The 23,972-nt window shown below is 39.6% G+C and overlaps 1 protein-coding gene across 1 annotated transcript in view; it reads right to left on the reverse strand.

Annotated features, from left to right (window-relative positions):
* Window positions 1-2,496: 2,496 nt before the first annotated feature.
* Window positions 2,497-23,972, reverse strand: part of LOC124151453 — a 29,704-nt gene continuing 8,228 nt past the window's right edge. Inside the window, exons 2-4 of the mRNA XM_046523934.2 lie at window positions 7,791-7,897; window positions 7,179-7,442; window positions 2,497-6,693 (exon numbers count right to left, since the gene is read on the reverse strand). Of these exons, the coding sequence (XP_046379890.2) occupies window positions 2,762-6,693; window positions 7,179-7,442; window positions 7,791-7,896 (4,302 nt within the window). The 5' untranslated portion in view covers window position 7,897 and the 3' untranslated portion in view covers window positions 2,497-2,761. The remainder of the gene's footprint in view (window positions 6,694-7,178; window positions 7,443-7,790; window positions 7,898-23,972) is intronic.

The raw sequence follows: 23,972 nt of genomic DNA on the forward strand, positions 1-23,972 counted from the left end.
ATTCTTGTCAACCATATTCTGTACTTCACTTGCTTGATAACGGTGTTAGAACCTACACCGAAATGTCGCTCCTAATTGTAATAAAGAAGGTGTTCGTCCATATGTCTCATCCTTACTCATTACAAATACAGTTACGTATTCTATCATAAACTGCAGATGGCAAAACAAGACCAGTAATAACTTTTTTACTGCTGCAATTAGGCCATTACTAAAAGGTCCAGTGAACATAGTTCACAGGAGCTGATGCATTGCACACAACCGGACATGTCATATTGGCGGGGGATATGAGTATTTCATGCTTGTTACTTTGGCAAGGGAGTTCGACCTGTCCTTATTTTCTTTCGTTAGATTAAGCCGTCACGTTGATGAGGTTATATTGTTCAGTATAGCATCATGAATGGATTTTGAAAACAAATCTCTGTTATTAGATACTTTGGCTTCACTTGATTGGTTCGTCAACTGGTACAATATGATCTTGAACCTGATAATCCCAAGACATACCTAGGCTATGTTATGAGTACAGACAATCATCATTATACTTTGAAAATCCAATCCAGAAGCATAAAAAAACTTAAGAAGCATCTTTGCCGTGCTTTAGATGAGGGTGTAGTTAGACAAGAGTGTAAGCTCGCAAAGTGGGACAAGATGTCGCTCCATGTTAGAGCTGTAGCTCCTGGAAAAGCTATATGTTTAGGTGTGTATATACTAGTTAGTGCCGGGACCGGTTGGTATAAGTTATGATAAAGCGGCGCCTGATGATCTGACTGGGGGGCTTGAGGCGGTAGATAATTGGATTGGTCACTGTATCTTAATCTGAGACACCCAGAAGCACAGATACGGCCAACATGTAGCAGGATTCCGCGGGTCAGCAGGCTTCCATCCATTCACAGATGAATGATGCTTTTCACATGGTGATGCTCAGCTTTGGTCTTAATTTAAGAGGAAATGTAGTGAAAGATTAACTTGATGTTATATCAACTATCTGGGGCATCCAATTAGCAACTAACTCAGTTTGCAAAGAACCAGGGACTGACTGCAAGCCAGTTTCTATTCAACTTCAAACAGCATTCCTAGCTGGAATGAAAATTGTAGAAGCAGACTGTCTCAGCCGCTTCCCGACACATGCGAGTGGCACCTCAACCCTCCTCTGTTCAGGTACATAGGCAGGCATTGGGGACCCACACTGTCTACAGGTTTGCGAATCTGTCCAACCATCAAATAGACGTATGCAACAGTCGCTACCTGCATCCACAGCCTGTAGGAGTCGAGGCTGTCTCAAGACAACTGGTACAGTCACAACAACTTTGTCAATCCAGAATTTTGCCTCTGATTCCAACAAAAGTTAAACAAGAACAGACTTAGGCCCAGTAGATACCCTCAGTAAACAGCAAACAGTAAACAAACCTTTGATCAACAGAGATCAAAGGTATTACATCTCGTCTGCCTATGAAGATCTAATCAAACAATAGGCCTTTGTAATAAGTATCCAGTCAGCTTGTCACAACTTTTTAATCCTTTTAATCCTTATCCTTACACATCTGGTTTCATTACCTGTGTGCTCTTTGTTATTCTTACTGTACATCTCGCTTCAGCCAATCATCTGTGTGCTATTTGGGTTTTTTATTACCTGTTGTAAATGATAATATATCATGCATATATACATCTCTTCACCTAATTGTAGTCACTCTAGCTTGATAAGGGTGTAAGAATCGAAAGAAACGTCGTTATGTGCAATAAATCAGAAGTTGTTACAATAATGTTGTACGTTTTGTTAATAAAATTCGTGCGACAAAACCCTTTCCATATTAATAAAAAATCTCTGCTAAAAGCCGATTGTACGATTCCGATTACATCACGAGTACATGTCTATGTATCACTATCAAATAGTTGTGATACCAGGTGTTCGTGAAAATGAGTGCATATCCTGCCCCACCGGTGTCACCCGTCAAGAGGGGCGGTCGGGTAGCCCAGTGGTTAAAGCGTTCGCTCGTCACGCCGGAGACCCGGGTTCGATTCCCGACATGGGTACATTGTGTGAAGCCCATTTCTGGTGTCCCCCGCCGTGATATTGCTGGAATATTGCTAAAAGCGGCGTAAAACCATACTCACCCACCCCACCCACCCGTCAAGATATCATCAAACGTGGACAAGTATACACACCACTATTAGCCTTGCTGCAAACCTGTTTTCCTCATCTTCATAATTGCCAGTTACTCTTAGGTTCCTTTGGACACTAGTTTGGATCTACTAATATTAACATCACCTATTATATCTGCTGGATATTTCCCAATTAAATAAAATTGTTTATGTTATTTATTCAGAATGTTCAAGTGGCTGAGATTATCTACATTCACAGTAGCATCGAACAAGTATTTTTTTTAACGAAAGCAAAGAGTGCCTGAGATTATAACTAACATAGACTAATAATTAGGTACTTATTAGAAAAAGATTCATAAAAATGACAACCAAACACAAGTAATAATAAACACGACATAATGACTGATCAGAATAATTTATCATCAAATATAGTTACAAGTACATTGTATAAGATCTGTTTGAAATCGTGACCTTAACAGAGTGTTATAGTGTAATCTAACAGAGCTAAAGTTGACACCATTGCACAAAGACTATTGCAAATATATAGTATTGCAAGTTATATATCAATGCATACAAATTCAGGAACATTTTTTCCTTGTAACAAAACACTTAGTAGCAGCCTTTGGTACAGAATAAAAGATCACCTAAATACCATCTAAAACAATTATTTCTGTTTCTTGCACAAAGCACACTGAATTCTCCGAGAGTAATACTGAGAGGCATACCGCTCCTGCAGTGGCTTTGTGTTATTTGTGTCAAAATACAATGTTTCTTTCATAGGTCCATTGTGGTTCTCCGCCAAAATACATTTATCAATGTCACTCTCAGCCTGTCCACGGGAAGAACGTAAGGGATACTTACTAGGTTCTACCAGCATTTTATACCGCTCATAATCTGCATGAGGTTGTAGTGAGAAAGGACACATTTGTCTAGTCTGTAGTTCATGTTCTTTTGCTGAAACGCTCTTCGTGTCTCCATGTAGATGGGGAAGCTGGGAAACATCTGCCGTGGCTGGAAGACTATGGATAGAGCTGCTCAACTGGTTAGACAGCTGGGATGAAATATAAGTCTGACTGACGTGATCAGTTGGATGGGGTCTACTACAGCAGATGCCTATAGTGGAGTTTCTGATATTGGAACCGGATCTATGGCTTTGAGATAATTCTGGCATGGGACATTTTTCTGTCTCAGATACATTGCTGGAAGTGACAATATTGACTAACAGACTTTGGAAATCACATTCATGCATTGCTCCCCAAATACAACTAGTTGCAATCTTGTATGCCTCAAGTTTGTACATAGAATCTTGTTTCTGTCCATAATTCTTGCCCGTCAATCCAACATCATCCAGTTTTATCTGCAACTCACAAAAGGCTTTCTGGATGACACTTTTAGCAGCTGCAGTGATACCTTCCCTAATTTCACTCCCAGAATAGAGTGCTGGAAGGGGTTTGCTAAGCGACATTGACATCTGTTCCTTCAGATTATGCATCATGTATGTTGCCAATTCTTGCTCAGCCTTTTCCAAAATTCTGTCTGCAAAGTTCTCACATTTTTCAGACAACACCATAGCAGCAACAAATGCTGATGCTGTATGGTGTAATAGCCTATCATTCAGACAACATGTAAACTTATGGTTGGCACTGTACATTGTTGCATTATTTCCAGTTATAATGCTGTTTGACGTTAAAGATGGAATTGACTCCTCTGTTGGCAGTTTCTTGCAGTCAGACTCCTCCATAATGTTACATTCTTGACTGGGTTCTAAAGGTAAATTTCCACCAACACTGTGTTCATCAGATAAGTCCAACTGATGGGATGGATGATGAATAACATCACCTATCTTTTCTCTCAGGTCAATGTGTAGACGTTTCTTTGACAGTTGATGTTTTTCACTGCGTGTTTGTTTATTATGTTCATTGCCTTTCTCAGCCAAGCTGGTAATGCCAGTTAAAACTCCAGTGATGTAATTCTTGGTATACTCAGCTACTATCTCACACAACTGCTCATCTGTGGCACCCTTGATGACTGACAGGTCTCTGTTTCCTAGATCGCAGTGCTTTCCCTTGGTTTGATCACTTCCAACTCCTGTTCCAGAAGCAGTAGAAATTAAACCTGTAGAAGACAACTTCTTTGGAACGTATTTATTATTCCATTTGCCTGAGTGTACCTGCACACCATTGTCAGTGTGACGTGACATGACATTTTGGACATCCCCATATTTTACCACGGAACCATTACATGGCTTTTTGGGAGAACCTTTGCCTTTCTTACGTTTTGCTCTTTTGTTGTCAATATAACCAATGGAAACTGTTTTCCTGCATAACTCTTCTGACGCATTGTGTGAGTGCTGCCCTGATTTTTCATCAGCAAAAACTGAATCATAATAAGCATCAGCAACCGAATGGGAGTTTCGGTTTTGAAGAACAGTGCCATTGTTTGGCAAAATGTAAACAGCATACTCCATTGATCCAACTTTATTGAAGAAGTTAAGCTGCTCTCTTTTAGGACAAGCCTTGTTCTTCTTTCTTCTTTTCCAGAAACAGTGTATCTCTCTTGAGTCAGTGACTTCAACCATATGATAATCTTCTGAACCTGATAGTTCATCACAATGCCCTTCTGTTGGGACAAGTCTTTCATATGTTGCAAATATTTTAGGATGTCTTTCTTTTCCATCTATCTCACACAGTATAGTATTTGGTGAAGAATGAAATGCTAGGATTCGTTTATGTCCAGGATCATGATTATTCATATTGACCAACGGTACTGCTTTCTTGGGGATTGTGGGCAATGAAAATGTTGAGGTTGGTTGCAGTACACTTTCTTCATCTCCATCAAGATGAGGTGATTCACAAACAATGTTGTGGTCGGTGGCAGGAAGCACATGTTTAGTGTTATCCTCCAATTGTTCAGCAGTTTGATTCTCTGTGATACTGATTGGATGTTTCACTGTAGGATGCCTGTTTACTTCTTCAACTGCACTCTCATCTACATGAAGAGAAACCTTTGCACATATGTTATCGTAGTGAGCCCTCAATCCACCCAAACTCCCCATTTCATTGTGATTAATCACTTTACTCTGCTGCACTGTCGGTATAAGGCGATCTTCATGTAGTACATTTGAATCGACTTTGTCTATTTCACTACTATGGGCCTCGTCTGCATCTACTGCTTGTTCAAACTTTTCTCCATGTGTGTCACCAATTGTTGAAGGTATGTCAATACACGATTTGAAATCAGACCACGATTCAAATCTGTTGATAGCATTCTTCATCCAAGTAGATTTCAAAGGTGGTTTTGCAAGGCCAATGTTGTCTTCACTGGATGTTTTGTGCTGCTCAACAGCTCCTAGTATTTGCTCAGAGAGAGATGTTTTATATTTTGTTCCTTGCTCGTCCAATGGATGTAGCATGCTATTAACTGCATTTCCCTGGATTTCACTTGCAGTCTCCTGAAGTGACAGAGCAATTGCCGTTTTTGCAAGCTCACAGGCCATATGATCAATAATGGCCACCTTTGATAATTGAGGCTGACGTGAACTCTTGAAGCCACCACTGTAGGACATGTGTGGCGAGACATCCTCTATAGTGTGTGGAGATGACGAATGAGTAGATGAATTTTCCTTTTGGCTGCAGATACCTCTGGAAATAATCCCTGATGTATTTATGTCATATGAGGTTAGACAGTGTTCACCGGTGGGTGGGTGGCTCGTTTCATGAATACACTTTTGAAACTGTTGGATGGGTGACCCTGTGTCTGCCAGTTTGGAAGATCGAAACGATGTACCTCGCTCCTTTGACAGAGTCTGATATGGGCCCTCTGTTTTACATGTATGCTCAACCTTCACAAAATTTCGGTCTTTTGACAATGACTCATATGAAGGTTTATCAAATACATTTGTTAATGAAGGATATGTTTCAATAGACTTTGTAGAATAATTGTCTGGAAGAGAATATAAAGGTCCAACAGATGTAGCAACGATCATGCTATTTGAATATTCTCTAGTCACCGGATTATCCCTGTTTTGTACGTGACATTCTTCAAGGCATACTCCTTGCAATGGAGATCTCTTCTGTGATTCCCTGTTGAAAGTAACAATGTGTGTCTCCTCACTGTTTGCGCATAGTTCACTCAGGGAAAGGATATCTTCGTCATGCATAGGAACAATAGATTCAAAATCGCATATCTCATCAATAGAAGATGTATCACAGAAGCTGAGGCTGAGACTGAGAGATGGTGACCAATTTTCTGGGTCCTGAAAACGCTTACGTTTCTCAACTATAGATGAAATATTTGATTGTAAGGAGTGAAATGAACTTCCTGTCTGACCCTTTTCCTCTTGAATATTGGCCTCCTCAACAAGTCTTTCATTGACGATGGAGTTGCAGTCTGGTACACCATTTGTTTTGTCAGTTTTTAATGTTGCAGAATGTCCATCTTCATCACATTCAGATGTATTTGAAATAGCTGCAGTCTCATTACTAGGGGACAGTGGGTAGATGGAACTGACATCACTGATGTCACCGCTCGATACTTGGTTTGTTAATCGGGCTGTGTGCACAAATGTTGGAGACCATGGCCCATCTCTACCATCATCTAATTAGAAAGATAAATACAGTTATTATGATATTACAATTTGAACAAAAGATACAAATGATAATGAGGGAATGTGATACAGACCTACCCAGTGTATTAACTAGAGAATAATGCACGATCTACAAGGAGTTATGGATTATTTGTCCCAAGAATAAGAATAATGTCCCGAGTGTTAAGTGAAAAATAATTTGCTAATCTAATATCGGAGTAATTTGTTTTATGTAACGCTTATAATTATTAGAAAGTACGAAACTACAAAAAAAAGTACTGAAGTTAATCTATTGTTCTGTTGACGTGATGTTATCACTTTGTGACTTGAAAATCAGTGACATTTTACATATCGTTTTAATTGCCATGCAGTGATATGATGTCAAACTAAGTGACCAATCAGAATTGGTGTGTGCTGACACCATAATCATGAAATCCAACTACCACCATCAGAGCGCCTGGGTTATATTCAAAGAAATACTGTCTGAGTCACTCACCTTCAAAAGACACTGGAGACTCTGTTCCGGGTGAGGAAAAGTATTGACCTCCCTCAAAAGACGATTCCACTTGTGAGAGAAACGAATTTTCACCACTTCCATCAGAGAGGAAGACACTGGAGCCAGTTGAGTTGTTGCCATCAGACAGGAATGCGGAACTCTGCGACTCAGTGGCTGTTGTTTCAGTGCTGCTTGATGGAACAACACCCATGGCCCCTGCTCCTGAATATAGGCAGGAACATTCTTCGGAAATGTCATCCTCTCCTACAATTGGTTTAAGAACAATGTGAAAACAGCTGTATCTTTATTTTTCATCCAAACTGGACTCAAATAACATCCCTAACATTTCTGTCACTGAAGCTGCATTGTTTGTTGTACTTCTTACAGACAGGTCTCGGAGTTTTTAAACTTTCAGCGACTCGTTTTGATATATTTGATATCACCAGACACTCAGGTGAGATTCCCTGTATTTTCCTTACCTGTAAAGGCTAGAAACAATATTCACAGATTTGTATTCATTCATAGTTGTCAATAACGTTTGCGCTGACAAATCAAAAAGCTGTGGTGTGAAGCTAGGAAATGTGTCATGTGTGACACAGTGACATCAGTTACCTTGCTGTTGTGGGTGTTTGAGAGCACATTCCAAATAAGTAGACATACAGGTGTGTTGTGGCGGCGCTTCCAGTGGCACAGGACGCGTGGAACTTCCCTCTGACATACTGTTGAAATTACAAAGAAACAAAATTCTCAGAATTACTTTTTACAGATGCGAAATCAGTACGTACTTATTTCTCTGGTAGCCACTTTTAAGCACGTAAGGATACCTTTGGTAGCCGGTTATAAACATGTAAGTATTGCTCTCTTTACCATGTAAACTGACGTCCAAAAGAAACTTTACCAACTGAAAAAATAAATTTTAGACAAAGTATAATTTTTTTTTCGATGAAGTCTATCTAAAACACATAACCTAAATACAACAATTGTGTATGCAGAAAATGTTAATCGTCTGTTACATGTTTGCGAGATAACACGCGAAAAAGTGAAAAACACGTGCACCACGGACAACTGCAAATGCACGTGCGGGTAAGGGTATGAAACGATTGCAACGGCAAGTCAGACATCCACAGTGATAAAAAAAACACAAAAGAAATGCCAGGACTCACAGTCGAACAACGTGAACGAGCCTTGGGTATGGTACAGATGGGAGCCGCCCACGCCCATATTGCACGAACCACGCCCATATTGCCTTTACCAACTTGATGCAACGTTACAGACAGACAGGGCGGACCGCTGACAGGCCAAGAACAGGCAGACCCAGGGTGACCACGCCCCATGATGACCGGTACTTGCGTACCTTGCGCCTCCGAAATCGCTTCCTGGCAGTGACGTCATCGGCGACAAATGCCTTAGGTCACAGGGTTAGTAGACAGACAGTGGCCAAGAGACTCAGGGCTCATGGAATCAGGGCTTTTAGACCATACAGAGGACAGCTATTGACAGCGCAGCATCGTCGTCTGCGATTGAGATGGGCCCGGACTGTACGACGTTGGCAACGACGTGACTGGCAGAGGTTGTCTTCACTAACGAAAGTCGATTCTGTATGTTTAGGGCTGATGGAAGACAACGTGTTTACCGCCGAAGGGGTGAACGAACGGCGGCGTGTTGCGTGCAGGAAGTCGTACCATATGGTGGAGGGAGTGTCATGGTGTGGGGAGGGATCTGTGGGCAGGAGAGGACACCGCTGGTCATCGTTGACGGAAACTTGACAGCTCAGCGTTACATGGATAACATTCTTCGTCCAGTTGTCCTACCATTTCTCCAACAGCAGCCACGTGTTGTCATTTATCAGCATGACAACGCTAGAGCCCATACAGCCAGAATTGTCACTAACTTCCTCGCAGCCAACTATGTCAACGTCCTGCCGTGGCCTGCACGCTCACATGTCCCCCCATAGAACACCTCTGGGACTTGATGGATCGTCGTGTTCGACAACGACCACACTCTCCAGCCAACCGGCAAGAACTGATCTTGGCCCTCCAAGAAGAATGGCGTCAAATCCCACGACTGATTTTTGTCTGCCCGTCGAAGAGTTTTTTCGTGTATTGAGGCATTTGGTGGTCACACACGCTACTAATGACTTGTTATTGAACGTGAGCGATTGTTTATGTACTCTGCCTATTGTCCATGATTCTGAAAGCTCGAGTTTTGTACCACGCCCAACTTTGGGGGGCTCTGACGTCATTCTCGGTCGCGGTATGATTGTCATTTTCAGTGTTGATTATGTTGATATATTGATCTTCTCAATACACTTTACTTCATGCATGTATGTTTTGTTGTTTTTTAGCAAGAGTGATTTCAAACTCTGGTAAAGTTTCTCTTGGACGTCAGTTTATAAGCAATCAAAATAACATTCATAAATAAGACTGTACAGCAAATGCTGAAGATTAGCCCAGTAAAATTTTGTTTGTGAAGGCAATATAGCTATGTAATATATGCATAAACTCAATACGTTTAATATTAAGATGATCTTGTAGGTTAGTATTTCCAAACAAAAGGGTCTTGGTATTAAAGCCTTTAACATAAAAATAATATGGTGATCTAATATCACAATAATTCACACATTCTTCTTCGTTATGATGACCACAACTGCAAGTATTTTCTCGTACACTAAGCCGGAAACACCAATCAGCTGTACACACGCTTTCTCCAAAATCTACCGGTGATTCGGTTAAACATTGCCTAATAATATAACTTCAAGAATTTTGATGCAATGATCGGAAAAATTGTATCTGAAACAATTATTTTATCAGGAATAATACATTCCAATATCATGTTATTTTATTTGCAGCTTTTACTATATATGTTTAAAATAATAATAATCATAAGCGTTGCACTTTGGTACAGCTGATCGCTATTGCCGGATATTTTTTACATGGGAACAATTTGACCAGTTACCGTCCAGGCGCCCGCGATCTTGAAAACTTTATGTTGACATATAATAGTCAAACTACAACAAATATGACTTTTAACGAGTCAAAGGCATTTATGATATATGTATCCGTTCTCTGTCAACTAAAGTTCGTTTCAATGCGTCAGTAGCGGTAATCTGACGGTGGATGCTGTAAATAACGGTGAGTTGTGTGATCTACCGATCACTTAACACACGATTTCGCCAACAATATTGAATGAAACTTTGCATAAAAATAATAAAATATATTACAAACATAAGTCCAGATATACAATGAACACTTTTTATAACCAGTGTACTTACAAGATTAAACTGCGTACTTCAGAACAGATTTATTGACATGGTATTTCCGGTGTTACGTGCGTAGAGAAAACAAACACCACAATTCATTATGGCGTGTATAATGCGCCAAAAAAATGTGCGCACTATACTCAAGAAAATACGGTAAACATTACGTTGTACCAGCAACTTGTCTTTGTTCCATTTATGAAATTCAGTACACTGGTGCTTCAAATTGCTTCTGAATTCCAAATTTAGAATGATGCAATATATCATGATACATATCGCAATACGGCCTTGTGCATCGTAAAATACTGTGATACACTCTAAACCTCAAATATCCATCCCTAGTTGATAAAATCATATTAAATACACTACACAACGATACAGCTCGCCAACTAATAATATTAAAACACCCGGTCTTGGAAGGGCATTTAGAAGTGATACACATATGGATGTCAACTTCTTTATTATGAGGAACACAAGGTTTCGGAGTATATGCTTACTCCTGCATCGGGTGAACGAAGCCATAGGGCAGAGAGCATATATATGTACAGGTAAGCACAACAAAATTATAAGATAACAAAAGGTGGTAAATAAACAAAGGGTAGAAACGAACAAGGGAAGGACGTCAGTACTTAAGTTATCATAGATAAGTAATAGGTAATGGACTCTGGACAAACGGGAAGCCTAATTACTAATTACCCCGGCCACGTGCGATAGTGTATCCTATTTTCGTTGTAGAGGTGCGTGCTAACGCAGGAAAATCTTCATATATAGCAAGTTTTATGTCATAAAACCAGTGTTATTGATATAATTTCTTGTGTTAGAAATTCCATACTGGCCGTATTGTCAGTGTTAATGCTTTATTTTCATATCTTTGTGCAAACAAAACATTTTCAAAGTTGCACGTGACAAGGGAGCAGCCATTGTATTACAGTGTAAGGTATCATGCTATTGCTGTGTTGCAATTTGATTATAATAGAGTACTTCAGCATGTTTAATTACATGTATTGTCATGACAGTGAATGATGGATACAATTACATTGTATCATTCTGTAATTTTCAGGACCCTGGAAAAGTAAACTCTGCGTTTGACGAAATCTCAGCTTTGTTATCTCTGTATGATTCTTTCGTATAATTCCTACTAACGTATCATGTCGAAATCGATGAACGTGGAAACGTTCCTTCGTTTTTCATTGGTTCACGTTGCATTGGTGTTCCCGTTGCATTTGTGTCAGCCAATGGGAGCAGAGTAAACCACAACATCAACAAAACAACATGTTCTCAGCACATTAAAAAGAACAAGCTCTGAGGCGCGATTTCTTCTGATCTAATGATGACCAGTAGTCACATTCGTCGATTTGTTCTGCGTCAGTCTATTTTAAACCTGACGTTGCTGCTGTGACAGTTTAATTCTCACTTTTAAGTCTCAGTGATGCGGTGGTCTATGTGAACTGAGATCTCACTGTCACGAGAGTGACACTGGATTCAAGTCTATCCACAAATATAACACCGTCTCTCACCCAGGTACTAGTCAATTTATTAGATTTGACAAGATTGCGAGCTAAGGTCGCGATACGGGGCCGTTCTTTGCTGATGTCATCGTGAACGAAGATCTTAGGTTCAATGTTCTTCAGTTAAATTGCTGCATTACTTCTCGCTGTGTCCTGCAGGACAGCAATTTCCCCCTGATGGGGCGGGGCTTATCTTTGGAGTTTTCGTAGGATCACCAGTACTGTGATTCCTGTCAATGTCTTTTTCAATGTTAATTTCTACATCTGTTCAACTCGCCATCTGCTTAACAATTCATCTGTATTTTCACTATCAGCTTCAGCAATACCAAACATTCTTTCTCTTGCTATATTGACAAAAAATGAAAATTCCAGCGATTATTATACATTTTCACCGAGTTTACATATTCCCTGTAACATATACATACTAACACCTAGTTGTGCATGCATACAGACCCTCAGCTGTGTATACATACTAACACATAGATGTGCCTACATACTGACCCTTTAGCTGTGTATACATACTAACACCTAGTTGTGCATACATACTGACACTCAGCTGTGTATACATACTAACGCTAAGTTGTGCCTACATACTGACACTCAGCTGTGTATACATACTAACGCTAAGTTGTGCCTACATACTGACACTCAGCTGTGTATACATACTAACACCTAGTTGTGCATACATACTGACACTCAGCTGTGTATACATACTAACACTTAGTTGTGCATACATACTGACACTCAGCTGTGTATACATACTAACACTTAGTTGTTAATACATACTGACACTCAGCTGTGTATACATACTGACACCTAGTTGTGCATACATACTGACACTCAGCTGTGTATACATACTAACACCTAGTTGTGCATACATACTGACACTCAAATGTGTATACATACTTACACTTAGTTGTGCCTACATACTGACCCTCAACTGTGTATACATACTAACACTTAGTTGTGCCTTCATACTGACACTCAGCTGTGTATACATACTAACACTTAGTTGTGCATACATACTGACACTCAGCTGTGTATACAGACTAACGCTTAGTTGTGCCTTCATACTGACCCTCAACTGTGTATACATACTAACACTTAGTTGTGCCTTCATATTGACACTCAGCTGTGTATACATACTAACGCTTACTTGTGCATACATACAGACACTCAGCTGTGTATACATACTAACACTTAGTTGTGCCTTCATATTGCCACTCAGCTGTGTATACATACTAACACCTAGTTGTGCATACATACTGACACTCAGCTGTGTATACATACTAACACTTAGTTGTGCCTTCATACTGACACTCAGCTGTGTATACATACTAACACTTAGTTGTGCCTTCATACTGACACTCAGCTGTGTATACATACTAACACTTAGTTGTGCCTTCATACTGACACTCAACTGTGTATACATACTAACACTTAGTTGTGCCTTCATACTGACACTCAACTGTGTATACATACTAACACTTAGTTGTGCCTTCATACTGACACTCAGCTGTGTATACATACTAACACTTAGTTGTGCTTACATACTGACACTCAGCTGTGTATACATACTAATACTTAGTTGTGCATACATACTGACACTCAGCTGTGTATACATACTAACACTTAGTTGTGCCTTCATACTGACACTCAGCTGTATATACATACTAACACTTAGTTGTGCATACATACTGACACTCAGCTGTGTATACATACTAACACTTAGTTGTGCCTTCATACTGACACTCAGCTGTGTATACATACTAACACCTAGTTGTGCATACATACAGACCCTCAACTGCGTATACATACTAACACTTAGTTGTGCCTTCATACTGACCCTCAACTGTGTATACATACTAACACTTAGTTGTGCCTTCATACTGACCCTCAACTGTGTATACATACTAACACTTAGTTGTGCCTTCATACTGACACTCAGCAGTGTATACATACTAACACTTAGTTGTGCCTTCATACTGACACTCAGCTGTGTATACATACTAACGCTTAGTTGTGCCTTCATACTGACACTCAGCTGTGTATACATACTAACACTTAGTTGTGCATACATACAGACCCTCAGCTGTGTATACATACTCACGCTTAGTTGTGCATACATACAGACCCTCAGCTGTGTATACATACTAACACTTAGTTGTGCCTTCATACTGACACTCAGCTGTGTATACATACTAACACTTAGTTGTGCCTACATACAGACCCTCAGCTGGGTATACATACTCACGCTTAGTTGTGCATACATACTGACACTCAGCTGTGTATACATACTAACACTTAGTTGTGCCTTCATACTGACACTCAGCTGTGTATACATACTAACGCTTAGTTGTGCATACATACTGACACTCAGCTGTGTATACATACTAACACTTAGTTGTGCATACATACAGACCCTCAGCTGTGTATACATACTAACGCTTAGTTGTGCCTTCATACTGACCCTCAGCTGTGTATACATACTAACGTTTAGTTGTGCCTTCATACTGACCCTCAGCTGTGTATACAAACTAACGCTTAGTTGTGCATACATACAGGCCCTCAGCTGTGTATACATACTAACACTTAGTTGTGCATACATACAGAGCCTCAACTGTGTAAACATACTAACACCTAGTTGTGAATACATACAGACTCTCAACTGTGTATACATACTAACGCTAAGTTGTGCCTACATACAGACCCTCAACTGTGTATACATACTAACGCTAAGTTGTGCCTACATACTGACACTCAGCTGTGTATACATACTAACACCTAGTTGTGCATACATACAGACCCTCAACTGCGTATACATACTAACACCTAGTTGTGCATACATACTGACACTCAGCTGTGTATACATACTAACGCTAAGTTGTGCCTACATACTGACACTCAGCTGTATATACATACTAACACTTAGTTGTGCATACATACAGACCCTCAACTGTGTATACATACTAACACTTAGTTGTGCCTTCATACTGACACTCAGCTGTGTATACATACTAACACCTAGTTGTGCATACATACTGACACTCAGCTGTGTATACATACTAACACTTAGTTGTGCATACATACAGACCCTCAACTGTGTATACATACTAACACCTAGTTGTGCATACATACTGACACTCAGCTGTGTATACATACTAACGCTAAGTTGTGTATACATACAGACACTCAGCTGTGTATACATACTAACACTTAGTTGTGCATACATACAGACCCTCAACTGTGTATACATACTAACACTTAGTTGTGCATACATACTGACACTATGCTGTGTATACATACTAACGCTAAGTTGTGTATACATACTGACACTCAGCTGTGTATACATACTAACGCTTAGTTGTGCCTTCATACTGACATTCATCTGTGTATACATACTAACACCTAGTTGTGCATACATACATACACTCAGCTGTGTATACATACTAACGCTTAGTTGTGCCTACATACAGACCCTCAACTGTGTATACATACTCACGCTTAGTTGTGCATACATACTGACACTCAGCTGTGTATACATACTAACACTTAGTTGTGCCTTCATACTGACACTCAGCTGTGTATACATACTAACACTTAGTTGTGCCTACATACAGACCCTCAGCTGTGTATACATACTCACGCTTAGTTGTGCATACATACTGACACTCAGCTGTGTATACATACTAACACTTAGTTGTGCCTTCATACTGACACTCAGCTGTGTATACATACTAACGCTTAGTTGTGCATACATACTGACACTCAGCTGTGTATACATACTAACACTTAGTTGTGCATACATACAGACCCTCAGCTGTGTATACATACTAACGCTTAGTTGTGCATACATACAGGCCCTCAGCTGTGTATACATACTAACACTTAGTTGTGCATACATACAGAGCCTCAACTGTGTAAACATACTAACACCTAGTTGTGAATACATACAGACTCTCAACTGTGTATACATACTAACGCTAAGTTGTGCCTACATACAGACCCTCAACTGTGTATACATACTAACGCTAAGTTGTGCCTACATACTGACACTCAGCTGTGTATACATACTAACACCTAGTTGTGCATACATACAGACCCTCAACTGCGTATACATACTAACACCTAGTTGTGCATACATACTGACACTCAGCTGTGTATACATACTAACGCTAAGTTGTGCCTACATACTGACACTCAGCTGTGTATACATACTAACACTTAGTTGTGCATACATACAGACCCTCAACTGTGTATACATACTAACACCTAGTTGTGCATACATACTGACACTCAGCTGTGTATACATACTAACGCTAAGTTGTGTATACATACAGACACTCAGCTGTGTATACATACTAACACTTAGTTGTGCATACATACAGACCCTCAACTGTGTATACATACTAACACTTAGTTGTGCATACATACTGACACTATGCTGTGTATACATACTAACGCTAAGTTGTGTATACATACTGACACTCAGCTGTGTATACATACTAACGCTTAGTTGTGCCTTCATACTGACATTCATCTGTGTATACATACTAACACCTAGTTGTGCATACATACATACACTCAGCTGTGTATACATACTAACGCTTAGTTGTGCCTACATACAGACCCTCAACTGTGTATACATACTAACACTTAGTTGTGCCTTCATACTGACACTCAGCTGTGTATACATACTAACGCTAAGTTGTGCCTACATACTGACACTCAGCTGTGTATACATACTAACACTTAGTTGTGCATACATACAGACCCTCAACTGTGTTTACATACTAACACTTAGTTGTGCATACATACAGACCCTCAACTGTGTTTACATACTAACACCTAGTTGTGAATACATACAGACCCTCAACTGTGTATATATACTAACACCTAGTTGTGCATACATACAGACCCTCAACTGTGTATACATACTTACACTTAGTTGTGCCTTCATACTGACACTCAGCTGTGTATACATACTAACACCTAGTTGTGCATACATACAGACCCTCAACTGTGTATACATACTCACGCTTAGTTGTGCCTACATACAGACCCTCATCTGTGTATACATACTAACACTTAGTTGTGCATACATACTGGCCCTCATCTGTGTATACATACTAACACCTAGGTGTGCATACATACAGACCTTCTACTGTGTATACATACTAACACCTAGTTGTGCATACATACTGACACTCAGCTGTGTATACATACTAACACTTAGTTGCGCATACATACAGACCCTCAACTGTGTATACATACTAACACCTAGTTGTGCATACATACTGACACTCAGCTGTGTATACATACTAACGCTAAGTTGTGTATACATACTGACACTCAGCTGTGTATACATACTAACCCTAAGTTGTGCCTACATACAGACACTCAGCTGTGTATACATACTAACACCTAGTTGTGCATACATACAGACCCTCAACTGTGTATACATACTAACACTTAGTTGTGCCTTCATACTGACACTCAACTGTGTATACATACTAACACCTAGTTGTGCATACATACAGACACTCAACTGTGTATACATACTAACACTTAGTTGTGCCTTCATACTGACCCTCAACTGTGTATACATACTAACACTTAGTTGTGCCTTCATACTGACACTCAGCTGTGTATACATACTAACACTTAGTTGTGCATACATACTGACACTCAGCTGTGTATACATACTAACGCTTAGTTGTGCCTACATACAGACCCTCAACTGTGTATACATACTAACACTTAGTTGTGCCTTCATACTGACACTCAACTGTGTATACATACTAACACCTAGTTGTGCATACATACACTCAGCTGTGTATACATACTAACGCTTAGTTGTGCCTACATACAGACCCTCAACTGTGTATACATACTAACACTTAGTTGTGCCTTCATACTGACACTCAACTGTGTATACATACTAACACTTAGTTGTGCCTTCATACTGGCCCTCAACTGTGTATACATACTAACACTTAGTTGTGCCTTCATACTGACACTCAGCTGTGTATACATACTAACACTTAGTTGTGCATACATACAGACCCTCAACTAAGTTTACATACTAACCCCTAGTTGTGCATACATACAGACCCTCAACTGTGTTTAGATACTAACACCTAGTTGTGAATACATACAGACCCTCAACTGTGTATACATACTAACGCTAAGTTGTGCCTACATACAGACCCTCATCTGTGTATACATACTAACATTTAGTTGTGCATACATACTGACCTTCATCTGTGTATACATACTAACATTTAGTTGTGCATACATACTAACACTCAGCTGTGTATACATACTAACACCTAGTTGTGCATACATACAGACCCTCAACTGTGTATACATACTAACACTTAGTTGTGCCTTCATACTGACACTCAGCTGTGTATACATACTAACACCTAGTTGTGCATACATACAGACCCTCAACTGTGTATACATACTCACGCTTAGTTGTGCCTACATACAGACCTTCATCTGTGTATACATACTAACATTTAGTTGTGCATACATACTGACCTTCATCTGTGTATACATACTAACATTTAGTTGTGCATACATACTAACACTCAGCTGTGTATACATACTAACACCTAGTTGTGCATACATACAGACCCTCAACTGTGTATACATCCTAACACTTAGTTGTGCCTTCATACTGACACTCAGCTGTGTATACATACTAACACCTAGTTGTGCATACATACTGACACTCAACTGTGTATACATACTCACGCTTAGTTGTGCCTACATACAGACCCTCATCTGTGTATACATACTAACACTTAGTTGTGCATACATACTGGCCCTCATCTGTGTATACATACTAACACCTAGGTGTGCATACATACAGACCTTCTACTGTGTATACATACTAACACCTAGTTGTGCATACATACTGACACTCAGCTGTGTATACATATTAACACTTAGTTGTGCATACATACAGACCCTCAACTGTGTATACATACTAACACCTAGTTGTGCATACATACTGACACTCAGCTGTGTATACATACTAACGCTAAGTTGTGTATACATACTGACACTCAGCTGTGTATACATACTAACGCTAAGTTGTGCCTACATACAGACACTCAGCTGTGTATACATACTAACACCTAGTTGTGCATACATATATACACTCAGCTGTGTATACATACTAACACCTAGTTGTGCATACATACTGACACTGAACTGTGTATACATACTAACGCTAAGTTGTGTATACATACTGACACTCAGCTGTGTATACATACTAACCCTAAGTTGTGCCTACATACAGACACTCAGCTGTGTATACATACTAACACCTAGTTGTGCATACATACATACACTCAGCTGTGTATACATACTAACGCTTAGTTGTGCCTACATACAGACCCTCAACTGTGTATACATACTAACACTTAGTTGTGCCTTCATACTGACACTCAACTGTGAATACATACTAACACCTAGTTGTGCATACATACAGACACTCAACTGTGTATACATACTAACACTTAGTTGTGCCTTCATACTGACCCTCAACTGTGTATACATACTAACACTTAGTTGTGCCTTCATACTGACACTCAGCTGTGTATACATACTAACACTTAGTTGTGCATACATACTGACACTCAGCTGTGTATACATACTAACGCTTAGTTGTGCCTACATACAGACCCTCAACTGTGTATACATACTAACACTTAGTTGTGCCTTCATACTGACACTCAACTGTGTATACATACTAACACCTAGTTGTGCCTTCATACACTCAGCTGTGTATACATACTAACGCTTAGTTGTGCCTACATACAGACCCTCAACTGTGTATACATACTAACATTTAGTTGTGCCTTCATACTGACACTCAACTGTGTATACATACTAACACTTAGTTGTGCCTTCATACTGACCCTCAACTGTGTATACATACTAACACTTAGTTGTGCCTTCATACTGACACTCAGCTGTGTATACATACTAACACTTAGTTGTGCATACATACAGACCCTCAACTAAGTTTACATACTAACCCCTAGTTGTGCATACATACAGACCCTCAACTGTGTTTAGATACTAACACCTAGTTGTGAATACATACAGACCCTCAGCTGTGTATACATACTAACGCTTAGTTGTGCCTACATACAGACCCTCAACTGTGTATACATACTAACACTTAGTTGTGCCTTCATACTGACACTCAACTGTGTATACATACTAACACTTAGTTGTGCCTTCATACTGACCCTCAACTGTGTATACATACTAACACTTAGTTGTGCCTTCATACTGACACTCAGCTGTGTATACATACTAACACTTAGTTGTGCATACATACAGACCCTCAACTAAGTTTACATACTAACCCCTAGTTGTGCATACATACAGACCCTCAACTGTGTTTAGATACTAACACCTAGTTGTGAATACATACAGACCCTCAACTGTGTATACATACTAACGCTAAGTTGTGCCTACATACAGACCCTCATCTGTGTATACATACTAACATTTAGTTGTGCATACATACTGACCTTCATCTGTGTATACATACTAACATTTAGTTGTGCATACATACTAACACTCAGCTGTGTATACATACTAACACCTAGTTGTGCATACATACAGACCCTCAACTGTGTATACATACTAACACTTAGTTGTGCCTTCATACTGACACTCAGCTGTGTATACATACTAACACCTAGTTGTGCATACATACAGACCCTCAACTGTGTATACATACTCACGCTTAGTTGTGCCTACATACAGACCCTCATCTGTGTATACATACTAACATTTAGTTGTGCATACATACTGACCTTCATCTGTGTATACATACTAACATTTAGTTGTGCATACATACTAACACTCAGCTGTGTATACATACTAACACCTAGTTGTGCATACATACAGACCCTCAACTGTGTATACATACTAACACTTAGTTGTGCCTTCATACTGACACTCAGCTGTGTATACATACTAACACCTAGTTGTGCATACATACAGACCCTCAACTGTGTATACATACTCACGCTTAGTTGTGCCTACATACAGACCCTCATCTGTGTATACATACTAACATTTAGTTGTGCATACATAATGACCTTCATCTGTGTATACATACTAACATTTAGTTGTGCATACATACTAACACTCAGCTGTGTATACATACTAACACCTAGTTGTGCATACATACAGACCCTCAACTGTGTATACATACTAACACTTAGTTGTGCCTTCATACTGACACTCAGCTGTGTATACATACTAACACCTAGTTGTGCCTACATACTGACCCTCAACTGTGTATACATACTCACGCTTAGTTGTGCCTACATACAGACCCTCATCTGTGTATACATACTAACACTTAGTTGTGCATACATACTGGCCCTCATCTGTGTATACATACTAACACCTAGGTGTGCATACATACAGACCTTCTACTGTGTATACATACTAACACCTAGTTGTGCATACATACTGACACTCAGCTGTGTATACATACTCACGCTTAGTCGTGCATACATACAGACCCTCAGCTGTGTTTACATACTAACACCTAGGTGTGCATACATACAGACCCTCAACTGTGTATACATACTCACGCTTAGTTGTGCATACATACAGACCTTCAACTATGTATACATACTAACACTTAGTTGTGCATACATACATACCCTCAGCTGTGTATACATACGAATACTTAGTTGTACATACATACAGACACTCAACTGTGTATACATACTAACACCTACGTGTGCATACATACTGACCCTCAGCTGTGTATACATACTAACACCTAGGTGTGCATACAAACTGACCCTTAACTGTGTATACATACTAACACTTAGTTGTGCATACACACATACCCTCAACTGTGTATACATACTAACACTTAGCTGTGCATACATACAGACCCTCAACTGTGTATACATACTAACACCTAGGTGTGGATACAAACTGACCCTCAGATGTGTATACATACTAACACCTAGGTGTGCATACAAACTGACCCTCAGCTGTGCATACATACTGACCCTCAACTGTGCATACAAACTGACCCTCAGCTGTGCATACATACTGACACTCAGCTGTGTATATATACTGACCTTCAGCTGTGCATACATACTGACCCTGAACTGTGCATACATACTGACACTCAGCTGTGTATATATACTGACCCTCACCTGTGCATACATACTGCCCCTCAACTGTGCATACAAACTGACCCTCAGCTGTGTATACATACTCACACTCAGCTGTGGATACATACTCACACTCAACTGTGCATACATACTGACCCTCAGTTGTGCATACAAACTGACCCTCAGCTGTGCATACATACAGACACTCAACTGTGTATACATACTGACCTTCAGCTGTGTATATATACTGACCTTCAGCTGTGTATACATACTGACCCTCAGCTGTGTATATATACTGACCTTCAGCTGTGTATACATACTGACCTTCAGCTGTGTATATATACTGACCTTCAGGTGTGTATACTTACTGACCTTCAGCTGTGTATACATACTCACACTCAGCTGTGTATACAAACTGACCCTCAGCTGTGTATACATACTGAATCTTGGCTGTCTATACATACTGATCGTTCGCGCTCAGAACTGTGTACAACAATGCTTCAGATAATGCAGTTTTTTAACAAATCAGTCCAATCAGCTCTGTTTGACAAACATGATCAAAATCATTCCTCAACAACCGGGTTCAACTTGGTACACTGATGCAATAAATGCAGAACAATTCAAGAGGTGGAAAATGGAAAAACAAATGGAAGAGAACCCTCCTGGTAATCCAGATGAAACGCAGCGACATGAGGTTAAACACATGATCAAAATGGCTAAATCATCTTACCTGAAACAACAAGGTGCTAGACTTTGAGACGGACTCTAAGAAAAGCTACTTAAGAATTGACCGTCAATTTGTGTGAGTATGAACCTTCATAGAATGAGGACCAAACTGTATGAACGTCGGAGCTTGCGACAATATATCAGCTTACCTCTAAACTTTGCAACAAATCCAACGATGGCCAGATGACTACAGTTTTCAGGAAGAATATGTCAAGTTTTCTTAGTTCTTCAGAGAGAAGACTGAAGGTAATCATGAGACTTTGGTAATGAATGCTCCAAAACTAGTGACAGAAATGCCTTGTCAGCTTGAAGGTGATAATGCCAGTGACATCATCTCTGAGGACAATATGTCAGAAATATAGCCCTTCACAACTGGACAGATTAAAATCATCAAACTCCTGCCAGTGAAGAGCTACGACCGTGATCCGATGGCGGCCCTGCGTGTGACCAAATGTCTCGATGTCCTCGCGTCGACTCAATTACCAACATCACCAACTTGTCTACAAGATCTGAAGAATTTTTACAGACATTCAAAATAACCCTGTACGGATTCCTTTTGAAGAAATGTGGCTCAAAAACTATCAACTTGTGTCTAAATATTCGTTCCTCTACAAACAAAATGAAGTTAAAACGGAATTTCTTCTTATCAACCCGCGACCCAAGATTCGATCAAACATTTAAAATGGATGATCAAATCTATCATATAATCAGAAGTGTTCATACAAAGACAAACTTAAATTTATAAAATTCATCATGAACTCTTGGTTAGCACGTGACCTGACCCCATAAGGTTGAATTTCTGCCCTGAAAAGTCTTATTTTACCAAAACTAACCCACCTTATCTCAACCCTACCTGATCTAAATGAAAGGTTTATAAAAGAACTCGAAACTCTGTGTTATCGTTTCATATGGAAAATAAACCAGACAAAATCAGTAGAAATATTATAATAAAACCTTATGAAGGGGGAGGTATAAGAGTGTCTGATGTTAAAAATACAATCAATGCTCAAAAGCTATCTTGGATTAAACGTTTGTTCCATTCACATCCACACTCTAAACTTGCCACTCTTTTGATTAATAATATAACTCCAACACAAATTGATTTTCTGCAAAAATGCCAATTCTA

Source organism: Haliotis rufescens, unplaced genomic scaffold (genome assembly GCF_023055435.1).
Source record: "Haliotis rufescens isolate VD_foot unplaced genomic scaffold, xgHalRufe1.0.p SCAF_9, whole genome shotgun sequence".
Taxonomy (NCBI): domain Eukaryota; kingdom Metazoa; phylum Mollusca; class Gastropoda; order Lepetellida; family Haliotidae; genus Haliotis; species Haliotis rufescens.